Source organism: Heloderma suspectum, chromosome 3 (assembly GCF_057233095.1).
Source record: "Heloderma suspectum isolate Gila_16-S chromosome 3, 16-S_ref, whole genome shotgun sequence".
In the NCBI taxonomy this organism is placed as follows: Eukaryota; Metazoa; Chordata; class Lepidosauria; order Squamata; family Helodermatidae; genus Heloderma; species Heloderma suspectum.
In genome coordinates this window covers 132,942,954-132,955,676 of record NC_139460.1, presented here as the reverse complement: position 1 = coordinate 132,955,676, position 12,723 = coordinate 132,942,954, and the positions used below count along the sequence as shown (strand labels likewise).

Genomic DNA, 12,723 nt, shown 5'->3' with positions numbered 1-12,723 from the left:
CCTTGAGCTTGTTCACAATTAGCCAGAATTTTCTGGAACGCTGGTTTATTGTTCTGCACAAATGTGGCCATTAAGTCAAACAGAATGGCAACAACTCAATTGGACTTGGGGAACTTAATAGTCCAATGTGGCAAAAACCAGAAAAAAATATGGAAGTGTTGTATTAGCTGCTACGATCTATAATTTGAGCTACCTGTTGAATAAAGTAGCAGTTACCTCCTTATTAAAAGTTGTGTAAGATTTTTGTTCATGTAGGTGTATTTCTAGTGAGGACAATGCTTATGTTTAAATTATTCAGACAACACAATAAAAGTTACAATTATTTTCTATTTAAAAAGTATTATTGAAGTGTCATTAAATTTCCCCCCCTTTAATTTTATACCATAACTTATTTATTACATTTCTATAAGCTCTCTGGATGGTTCACAACAATGAATGGCTAAACCATCCAATCTGCTTAATGTTTCTGCACACCACAGATCAGAAATATTTTCTCCTAAGAATGAATGTGAACATAACATTTAGTGATGCAATCACGCACCAACATGTGCCCTTTTAAAAATGTAACTACCACCAGCTTGAGGCTAAACAAATCTGTGCTGATCCAAACTAGGCATGAAGGCATGCTCTGTTCACACCAACAGTGTGTGCAGTCTTCCCCATTCATTCCAGTGGAGGGTAAAGCTGCTCTGCAGAAGCAACTTTTGCATGTATCAAGCTGCTTTCTCCCCTGAAGTGACTGAGGGTCAAACATACATTATGTTAGTTGTGTGGCTTGGAGCCATGTCAGCATCTTTTAAAAAACTGCAGGAACCCCTCCAGTTTTCACTGATGTCAATGGGAGCTTTTTTCCCTATGGCTAACTATAGCGTGGAGAGAGTGATTTTCATCAGGATCACAGTTACAGATGAAAAGGACGCACATTATAGTCCCAATGAAAACAGGGGGCTCCCACACCGAGGATTAACTTTAAAATAATCTCCATATGTGACTGCAGCCCTTCTGGACAGGAAGAATTCCATATATTTGTAGCAGCCCTTGAAATGGGAAAGAGGATACTAATTATTGTACTTTAAGTGAATGTTGACAGCATCTTCTTCAGGTTTCAAAAAGTAACTCAAAATCCACAGCATCAGTTCAGTGTTAATTCAGCAAAACAGTAGCAATTAAGTCCAAACAGATATATTGTTTTAATGCACACAGGCTAACTGTGGAGCAAAGTTGGTAGCGTTTATCAAACTAAATTTGTCATACCACATACTGATCAGATGATTATGAAGGCAGTGCTATCGCTTTTCCTTTATTTACAATAAATAATTGTTGTATTAATTAGACTATGAATATTCTTTTAAAAAGCAAGTATGATCAAGGCACATGGCATGCAGATCTTTAACTGAACTAGAACAGCCACCAGCAATATATTTCCATCTGTAGTCAAGTCCCTCCCTTGAGTCTTGCAAACACTTTCTACAAAATTGAGAGTCTTCTAGTTAAAAAGCCTTAAAAGATATTTTAGCAATACAATAGTTTTAAGACTTTGGGACATGTGCAATAAGATTAAGTTAGAGATAAAATGCATATTGATTCTTGCAACGACAAGGAGTTTGCATTGCAGAAACTGTGTAAATTTCAATCTCTTTGGGTCCAACAGAACCACTCTTCTGTTTGGTATCTTCAATCATTTGCATGTTGTTGTGGTTAACAGGAAACTCTTCACTCCCACCTGATATAACAGCAAACTCTCTATCAACATGCATATTGTCAGCATCATCTTCAGTTCTTCCATTAGTCATTGGTGCTAAGCCATCAAAACATTGACCTATTTAGAAAAAAATATTCAGACTGGTGAATAACTAATTTTAACGACAAGATTTATTTATTTGCTTACACCCCCCTCCACATACCCCTTTAATAACTGAATTAAAGCAGAATTTATGATGGCAAGAGCATTTGGGGGCAATTGCACAAGCATGGTTGACAATTATCCTAACTGCCCTGGTTGTTTGCATGCTTTGATACACCACAGCCTTGTGACCAAAGTAGAATTTAGCATGCCATGGCCAGCCTCTTCCAGGTAATCATAAAGACAGGTTGTTGCCTGTAACTGTAGTTCTTCAAGTGGTCATCTGTGCATTCACACATATGGGCTCTGCACCTGGGCAGAGCCTCAATTCAGGGAACTTCTAAAGCTGAGGAATTTTGGTGGGAACCCTTCCCCCACCGTCCACTGCGCATATCCCTAGTGGGTTCCCACCTCTTCCCTTCCTTGCGACCAACATTGCAGCCCCGTAACTGAGAGAAGTGAATACTTCTATACCCAACACTGAACTTGAGTATGACACTGAAGTGGGGATGGTGGGCGGATTCTGTAAATGCACAGATGACCACTCGAAGAACTAGTTACAGGTAGCAACCTGTTTTTCTTCTTTGTGGTCTCTGTGCATCACACATATGGGAGACTAGCAAGCTAACTTACAATGGAGGTGGGTCAGTGTCCTATTACAATATCGACGAAAGGACGGTGTGACCAAAGCACAGTTAGCTCTTGTTCAAATGGCCAATTTGTAATGTTTGACAAAGGTAAACAGTGTCAACCATGTAGCTGCATGGCAGAGTTCAGGAATAGAAATCCCTCTGTCGAATGCGACAGATGTCGCTACCGCACAAGTAGAATGAGCTCTAACTGGGGCAGACAGTGAGAGTCCAGCCAACTCATATGAAAGTTCAACAGTCTTAACGATTGAGGAAGCAAGACACTAGCACGATGTGCAGATGTTACAGCCACCAGAAATGCCACCTTCCAGGAAAGGAAGTGCAAGTCCACAGTAGTGAGAGGCTCAAATAGTTTTGCTGAAAGTGCTTTTAGCACAGTGGAAAGGCTCCAGCTCAGTACCATAGATCGGAGTGGAGGTGCTAAATTCCTAATCCCTTTTAAGAACCTCTTTGCAGTCGGATGCAAAAAAACTGAAAACCCTCAACTGGAGGGTGAAATACTGAAATAGCTGACAAGTAAACCCTGAGAAAAGTTTGAGTCCCTTCTCAAAAAGCAAGAGGAGGAAATAGAGAATGTGATGCACTGAACATTGTCTGGGGTGGAAAGACTGCTGACAAGCAAACACTACAGAAGTAGTCCAATTCTTTGAACAGGAGCGCTATGTGGAAGGTTTATGCACAGAGTCTAATTTTCTCAGTACTCCAGCCAAGATTGCAGGGTTGTCAATCACCCGATTTTCCATGCTGTCATGTGATGAATGGACAAATCTGGGTGTCGAATCCGACCATGTTCCCTGGTGAGGAGAGATGGAGTCAACAAAAGCCGCTGGTACCGACCCTGCGCCATTCGCATTAGAGGGGCGAACCAAGGCCACCGAGGGGTTATCAGTATGCAATCTGTACTGTCCTTTGCAATTTTTTGCCAAATCTCAAGTCATGAGCAGGAAGGGAGGAAAAATGTAAAACAGAGTTCCGACCCAAACAAAAACAAAGGCATTGTTTGCTGTAGCAAATAAATCATCTGTGGCATCCTCCACTGCTTGAATATGCTGTGCAGAACCATCTTGTCCTTTTCCCACTTGTGAAATATCACCATAGTTCAGCTGAGATTGTTCTGACAATCTGCCAGAACATTGTCCACACCCGCTACGTGAATCGCCACTACAGCTATTTGGCATGGTATGCACCAACTGAATATCTGGAGTGTTAGAGCAATGAGCGGTAGTGACCTGGTACCCCCCTTCTTTGTTCAGATATCCAACCACGGTCGTGTTGTCCGATGTTATCTGAACCTTCCTGCCTGTCAAGCCCAACTCAAAAGCACTTTGGGCTTTTGCGCACGGTTCATAGCTCCAGAATGTTTATGTGGTGAACAGCCTCTCTGGGAGACCTCATGCCATGCACTATCAGAGTTCGACAATGTGCTCCCCATCCTGAAAGGGAGGCATTGGTTGTCAGAACCACAGAGGGGGAAGGTGGGAGGAAAGGCAACCCTTGATTCAAGTTGGTCTGTATCAACCACCACTGCAAGAGTCCTTGACTCCTGGTGGAAGCATCAGCAGTACTAGGCAAGCGTCCAACCCATTGTTGAAATGGCGGATAAACCAATTTTGTAAGGGTTTCATCCGCAACCATGCATTTTGGACGACTTCTGTCACTGCAGCCATAAACCCCAGAAAACGCTAACTCTTCTATGCTTCTATGCTGTAGTAACCTTGCCGTCCAATATGTTTGAGGCAAGGGTGACTAGTGTTTTCAACCTGGTGATGGGCAGGAAACCTCTTCCCACTTTGGAGTCCAACAATGCTCCTATGAATGTTATGCTTTGAGTAGGGGTAAGATGAGATTTCTCCACATTGGTGTATAGACCTAGAGCATTGAGGAGACCGCACGTCACTGCTATTGACCGTATCAGTTTTAATTTCGTTGAAGCTACCAAAAGCCAGTCGTTGATGTAAGGGTAGACTTCCATGCCCTGAAAACCAAGATGGGCACATAAAACTGCCACGCACTTCGTAAAGACTCTAGGACTGGTGGCGAGATCGAAGGGTAGAACTCAGAATTGGTATGCATCAGTACTGATGGCGAAGTGCAAGTCACGCTGATGGGAGTGCTCTATGGCAATGTGGAAGCAAGCGTCTTTGAGGTTGATAGCAGTGAATCGATCTCCTCGGGAGAGGAGGGGGAGAATAAATGACAGTGTAACCATGCGGAATTTTTTGGGCGAGATATAACTGTTGATATGTCTGAAGTCCATTAGTGGTCGAAGGCCGCCATCCCTTTTTGGTACTGTGTAGTACTGGGAATAAAAACCATCCATCAGTTGGTTGTGTGGAACAGGCTGGATTGCCCCTTTCTCTAGAAGGGCTTGAACCTCTGCAAGAAGAGTCATAGACGGAGTGGTAACCTTCATGGTACCAAGTGGAAGGATGGCATCGAATTCGGTCCGATATCCTTACTATGATCAACACCCAAGCACCTGTCATAATGTCTCGCCACACCTGATGGTATTGTGCCAGGCACATCCCCCAAAACAGTGTTTGACAGTTGAGTTGAAGAACAGGCAGTAAGTCAAAGACGTTTCCTACGGTAATTGCGGGATCTGGATATCTGGAAAGACTTGCCTTGTCTGTTAGGCTGTGGCCGTTGCTGGCCTATTCCAGCATTGTAAGGTTGATATGAAGGAGTGGAAGACTGCTACCAATGTTGATACCGAGGCTGCTGTTGTTGGTGCTGCTGTTGTGGTAAAACCCCCATCTGACAGGCTGTAGTCGGAGCTTTTTGGACTGTGTCCAACGCTTGTTTTAGTATTAAAGAGACCTAGCCCATCAAATGGTAGACCTTCTATCCTCGCCCTAATTTCGTGAGGGAGGCCAGAGGATCGAAGCCAGGTGTGGCTTTGAAGGGTGACTGAGCTTACCAAGACCTTTGAGTTACACTCTGTCTGATGGCGAGATATATTTAACTGCTATCTTGATAATTTTAATGCTTCAGCTCTAAAGAAGCAACCCACCTCTTTTTTATAATCAGCCAAAAGATCAAGAAGCTTGCCCACTTTGTCCCACAGCAGAAACTGGTAACCTGACATCACAGCTTGATAATTAGCTATTTTTAAACCCATTGCTGCAGATGAATAAAGTCTCCTTCAGAGTAAATCCAGTCTCCGTCCCTCTTAGTGAGTGGGAGATGAATAAGTTTTCTTTGACTTGCCTTGTGCAGCTTCAACCACCACAGAGTTGGGTGCAGGATGCTTAAATAGATATTCTGCATCGTGTCCTGTAAGCGGTACATGCCCTCCAACCGCTTCAATACTGGAGGCACCGTGGAAGGGGTATTCCAAGACTGTTTAATAGTTTCATTAAGGGTAGGCAGTAAAGGAATAGCCACTGGCTTATGCGCGTCTGCATTCACAGCATCGAATACAGGATCCTGGACCGACACCGCAACTTGCTGTGTTTCAAGTCCCAAAGCTTGTGCCATTCTAAGAATTTGGTCAGCAAATTGGCCCAAATCCTCAGAAGGAGAGATAGATTCGTTGGTTTCCACCAAAGTATCTGGAGAAGAAAGCGACAAGGACGATTGTGAAGAGGAGTCCCATTCATAACCTTCTGTTTCAGACACACATGGCAATTTAGAAGCAGGCTGAGGTACCGTACCTGGAGGAGGCAGGGTTTGTGTCAAATCTTGTTGAAGTGGTGCTGAAGGCCGAATCAGAGGAAACCTATGCACAGGAGGAGGCAGGACAACCTGTGGAAAGGACTGCACAGATTCTGACATGGGTGGCAAAGGCTCCTTTGGAGCTGTCAAAACAGTAGCAGACAGTCGGTGACGAGGACGACTCTCCTCCCATACCAGGCGTTCAATCAAAGGAGGATAGTGCCTTCCACTGTTATCCTACTCGACCCACTGCCTTGGTCCTAGAGAACCATAGTGAGACTGAGGTCTACCCCATTCAGAGTAAGGTGACGTAGAGTACTCTCAGTACCAACAGCGGTCTCGTCTACTCAATTTATAAGACCTATGGTACAATGCTATGGAGTAAATGGATTCAGGCAAATGTGGACGCCTATCTCATCCTGGATTGTAAAATTCACGCCTTGGCTGAGGTAAACACAGAAGAGGCCGAAACACGGACTGTTCCTTAATTTCGCCCACCAACGTAGTTCTTTTTGTGGTACTGACACCATTTGAATAGGGGACAACAAGAGCGGCAGCGTAGGTATAGATGGCTGTACTGATTATGCCTGTACCACTGCATGTTGATCCTGAGGTGTTTTCGGGATAGGAGCAAGAAGCTCATCCCCAACAGGAGCAACAACTGGTAGCGGCGACTGAACTCAAGGAGCAGATGAATCGGGATGAATTCCTTTTGTTCGGTCCCAGGTGACATCAGAAATTCTTTTGGCAGTCTTCTCTTACTTCTTATGTTCAGAAGATGGAAGGGCACACTTTTTAGAACATTTAGCTTTCTTCGAGAGTCTTTTGTGAGCGTCAACACCAAAGACTGACCTAGTGTTGGGGGGTCTTGCGAAGTACGGCATTGAGGGGATTTGGATCCTGACGCTAAAGGCTGCGATACCACCGGCTGTGTTGGAACAATAGCCTCCGCCATTTTGTTATAACGAGAGAGAAGTTCCCACGAGGCGCGTGCAATGGCGGTCGAAAGAGAACTGAGGGAAGAGGTGGGAACCCACTAGAGTTGCCCATTTTTAGAAGTTTCCCAGACTGAGGCTCCGTGAAGGCGCGGAGCCCATATGTGCAATACAGAGGCCATGAAGAAGACTAATTTCACCTAAACTAGTATGCATCCAAGATTTCCAAACAACCAGGGACTCTGCCACAAAATATCACCTTACTGCAGCTTTCCCAAATCAAACTGGTCACTTGACTCAACCAATTACCTTCATAATTTCAGAATGAATCTAAATGTTTGGTTAGAGAAGCATTACCTAATAGCAGTCAAGGAATGTGACCATTCTAGGTCCTCCTCTCCTCCCTCACCCCTGCCAATCTGTAATTTGGGAATAACACTAACTTACCTTATAATAACTGCAAGGTCTACACAATGTACATGAAGCATTTTGAGCATACAGGAAATCATTATATAGATGCTAAGTATTGTCACTGAACTGTTTTAAGAGTAAAGGCTAAGAGGACCATGTTTCAGTTTAAATTATCCACAATGCACTCCCTTGGATGAAATCCTAGTGATTTAATGGCGCTTACTTCCAAATACAAGTGCCGGACTCTTTAAAAGCACATTTGCAAGGAAGTCTATGACGGCCCTTAAAATAGTGAATTTCTTGCATCTTTAGAAATGGAAGAATGTGCTCTCAAGGATAGAGCCATCAAAGACAATTACCTATGTAGAATAAGACTCCCCAGTACAAACTTTATTCAGACCATGTCATGTTGCTTTGAGGTTAACAGCAAGACTATCTAAAAGGAACCCATCGTTTCCTTCTATGTGAATTGCCCTGGGCTCACATCCTGCCCCCTCTTTCATGCACCAGTAGATTAAAAAAACTTCCTATTTTAAACCAAGTCAGTTTCCCATGCTGTCTGAACTCGGAGAACTGTGGTTAGTTTAGGGTGAACAACTTGTGGCCCTCCAGATGTTTTGTACAGTTCCCCTCAGCCCAAGCCAGCATAACCCATGGTAAGGGACGGGGATTGCAAGCTGAAACATCTGGAGTGTCACAGGTTGCCCATCTCTGATTTAAAATCAGAAGTGAATGCTTACAATCTCATTCTCTGGCAGACAAAAGGAAAAAGGGGAGTGAACCAGAGGCTCACCGCAGTTCTTTCACATAGCAGGAAACCACGGTTTCCCATTTTTCTGAATTAGGCCTGAGTTTCCTTTAGTCTTTTACAGCCGAAGTAATAGAAATCGAATGTCTCACCTTCAGTCCTAGCTTTTTTCATTCCAACACTGTCCATATCTTCAAAGGCTCGTTTTCGACTTATACCTCTATTGAGGAGACTGGGGATAGTATTCTGATGGACCCCATTTAAGGTGCCATTGCTACAGAAATGGTTCAGCGGACAGTTCTGGAGATTCAAGAGCAACTGAGCACATTCCTGGAAGCCCTGGGTATGTGCAAGATCGGCTGCTGTCAGGCCACTGGCATTTCTCAAGCTGCACAATACAAATATATTGAATTATACCCCATAACAAACATAACCCGATGACTGCTGCTGATTTTACTAACTGAGAAGGTGATGAGAGAGAATTTTGCAATTTTCCCATTAAGGGTTTTTTAAGTTATCAGATTTTAAATTATATAACTAATCTCTTAGCACATATCTGTATTCTAAGCAAGGTTCAGAAAGCAGTATAATTCAGAACCATTATGTGCCATAAAAAGTAAAAGTTTCCTATTTAAATGCCCGAGTAAGCTAAAAATTTCTTGCCTACAGTCTGAAGCATCTGACCTTTACACAAACTTCAAACTCTTGATCCAAATCCTGTCTTCTACTATTTAATTTGATAAAAAGGAATAATCTGAAGTAAATATTCAAAACAATTGTTACAGAACTTACTAGTTGTCCATGGCATTCTAGAATCTAACACCACAAAAATATATCCTGGTTCTTCCTAACAATAAAAAAATAGGTATGCACGTGTAATGGATTCTTTACATATATACCTGCATACAGTGCTTTATTATATTACTGCTTATGTTTTGTATTAAGCTCAGTGCTTATTTCAAAGTTTGTGACATCATAAGTTTGTGACATCCACTATATTAACCTGTGATCATGGGTATGGACTTTTTTTAGCATTAGACCTTGAGCTTCTAAAAAACTGAACATGAGACAAGACACAGACATGTAAAAGTTGAGGAATTCTCTTATTTGTCACTCACCATGAAAAACCACGTATATACATGGCTTCTAATATATATGTTTACTCTAAAGGGCAATAAAGTGGTAACACACAAAATTGCACAAAAAGGTAGAAGTGAAATCTTTCCTAACTGAAAGTGCAGGAAAAGCTATATAAGGTGATGCATTAGCTTCTACATACCACACAAGTCAAGCAACACTGCTTATTAACTGTGAACAAGAATTTAGAGAATGAATACAGCTACTCTGCCAGGTGCATTGAAGTATTAATCTGTTCTTTATTCATCCAAAGAATGAAGAAGCAAACTGTAGGAGAAAGTTCTAGATATGTACATCTCAAGGCTAGTAATCATTACTACTGAAAACTATCTTCTCTATTCTTGATGAGAGTTCTGTGAAGTTTGCAAATTTGTACATGCTTAAGCTACAGAAGACAATACAGGATATTAACTGAAGTACAATAGTAATTCAGCTGACAACATCCATTTGGAAGTTGAACAACTTAGTGCATGAATGAACAAAAGAAAATGAAGGTTTTTTTTAAAAAAATGGGCACAAGGTATCTAAACGTGGGTGAAGATAGGGATCATTAGAGCCCTCTTTCCTCCCCATCTCCACTTTTCTGGCAGGAGTATAGGTGCCACAGTGCACTAGTTCTTATTTTCAATGGAAGGCCTGCCCACACCTCCCATATATGCATCCACCTTCCCCTTTTGTCCCTAAACCCCAAGTGACTAGGCTAGCTGGGAAGAAAGAGGGCTCCACTAAGTCCCAAGTTGATCCTCAATGACACACACAAAACCTGTGAATGCCGTAGTAGTGGTGCCGAGTCATTTTTGCCACATTAGACTGAAGAAAGCATAGATAAATAGGAAGCAGAAAAAGACTGCCAAAATATTGGAGGGGGGGAAGGAATGGCATAGCCCATAAAGGCTTAGTAACATGTTCTTATATACACAACAGAATTACTCTATTAACTATAGTACAACCCTTCACAAGTTCCCAAGCCTTGACACATCTCTTAAAACTATGTAAGAAGTTCTGAATATGAAGAAGTGAAGAAATGGGGTGGGGAAAATTCAAAATGCTTCAATATTATTTTAAGAGGAAGATTCTTTAAGGAAAATACATCTCAGGGCTTCTAACATAGGCAGTTTTCCTGCCAGCTGAACAGAGGAGAGGGAGTAGAATTTTAAAGGGCATTTTATAAGTCAAAGTGTCACTGATTTGGAATGGCAAAGAAAAGACAGCTGTCTCAAAGCCCTTAATAGCAGATGCTAATGCTTGGAGGAGAGATTGCACGGAAAAGAAGAGAGGAGGAATGATCTAATCTTTTATAAGAAAAGTGCTTAATTTTTCAATTCATCAATACCCAAGTAAATCCAAAAGGGGAGGTATGTGTGATTTCTACTTTCTTAAAAGCTTCCCTTTCTTACAACCACATCTAAGACTTTTATATTATCTATGAGGGAAGTAATATCTGCTGTAAGCAAGATGGTTAAGGGCAGAATCCTATACATGTTTAGGCAGAGAAAAGTCCTACAATTCCCAGCATTCCTCAGTCAGCCATACTGGCTGGGGAATGCAGGGAGTTGTAAGACTTTCCCCGCATCTAAATATGCATAGGATTGCACCTTAAATGTACTATCTGGGACTTTAAAGAATCTGCAAAAAAAAAAAAAAAGAATCCCTCAAAAATGTAGTAGTATAGAAGTTTGTTTCCACCCAAGAATTTGAACAGCTTTTATTCCAACCCTAACCAAAATAAGAGCTGACAAGTGGATGAAATAAAGGAATACTGCCTGTTAAGAGCAGGTAGTTAATTTATTTTCTAATTTTAACTTTATAACAAAGCCTATCTAAGCAGCAAATACAAACATTAATACTGTAATGTATATGCCAGTGATCCATCTACATTAATTTACTAGTGCAAAAGATCTAGAATACTAACTTAGTACAGCAGGCCTTCAGACTTATTAAAATAGAACCTTTGCTTTATAAGAAAAATTACGATTTCCTTCCCAGAGAAAACAGGCCTGAACATGGTCTGCAAAAAGATTCCTTATTATTCTCATTCAATTCCATGATATACCAGAACAGGTTTCTTCAAGAAGACTTTTGATATGAATGAAGACATAGCTCGTAGTGATGCTCAACATAGACTGCAACAGAAAATACGCTTTTAAGCAGGAACACAAAGATTATATTGATCAAGAGAAACATTTCTTAAAGAAGCATTGAAGCCAGTTTTTTAATCAGAAAAATGGCTGAATAGAACGTTTTACAGAAGACAAGCGCTATTAAAGTTTAGCAACTAGATGGCCTACCCAGCCACACAAAGTAGCACAAATCTGAATCTGCAGTGTGAGAGAAGTATTAACCTCTAAGACTTATTTTAGCTCTTTTCCTGCGATATAGGGAAGATATTGTACATAGCATGACCAGTGAGGTCACTATAGGCAAGTACAGCATATCCCTTTTAAGTTTGCCCTGCTGACATTGACTTCTGCTCTACTGTTGCACTCAGAGATGGTCTTGTGCTTTTTGAAAAGACTTAACCTATTTTCTTGGGGGTGGAAATGGAGTATCTCTTAAAACCAAGGCAGCATGTGACATTTTCTAGAATTTACTGGGAAATATACAGCAAGGTCCAAGTTCCGAAGTAGGTGCCTGCATTTGTGTGTGCGTGAATATGGGAACTGCTTCTTTCCAAATGAGAAAAGTCAGTGAGAAAAAACGTAGTAATCCAATTGCTTGTGTCTTGGGGTATCTGAATATATGTGTATAGTATGCATAATTAAACTTCATCTATCTGAGTTAAATGCTTTATCTTCTGACGTTTAATAGCGATGTACACGTATACCTTTATTTGCAGTACTAAGGGCAACATTCATAGTAGACTTCTCCCCCTTTGCCTCATCCATGTTCCTCTTGGACAATGTGGTGCTCCCAGAATCTTCATTACTATGATTAGTCTTGACAAGGAGTCTTCTCATCTCCGGATTTCAGTCTTCTTCTGTTTGAGTTTCCACTTAGCTATGTCACCATGACATCCATTCTAAGGCCATGATTCATTTGAGACTGTTGTAATATTATAAACCAGCTATTAAAGGATGGCAGTGATGCAGCATACAATCTTTAAGAATATAAATCTTGCAATCCTCTCAGATAACAGATTCATCAGCAGTTCCAACTCCCATTGAAGTCATCAAGAAGATACTCCCTGACCACAATAGGAATTGAACCTTATCCTAAATGTGATGTTAGCTTTCACTTTACATCTCAACTGCCAGAACATTGTTCTCTGTCAGGTATACATTGACTCTTATTTTTTTCAGTAATGTGACAATAAGAAAAATGATAATCCAGCCTACACATGTG

General features: G+C 41.4%; 1 protein-coding gene across 4 annotated transcripts in view; it reads right to left on the bottom strand.

Moving 5' to 3' along the window:
• ANKRD10 (ankyrin repeat domain 10) overlaps window positions 1-12,723 on the bottom strand; it is an 84,995-nt gene that overhangs the window by 3,444 nt on the left and 68,828 nt on the right. For all 4 annotated transcript variants that reach the window (XM_084844633.1, XM_084844632.1, XM_084844634.1 and 1 more), the window contains 2 exons: window positions 8,397-8,632; window positions 1,724-1,819 (listed from right to left, as the gene is read on the bottom strand). In XM_084844633.1, the coding sequence (XP_084700759.1) occupies window positions 1,724-1,819; window positions 8,397-8,632 (332 nt within the window). The remainder of the gene's footprint in view (window positions 1-1,723; window positions 1,820-8,396; window positions 8,633-12,723) is intronic.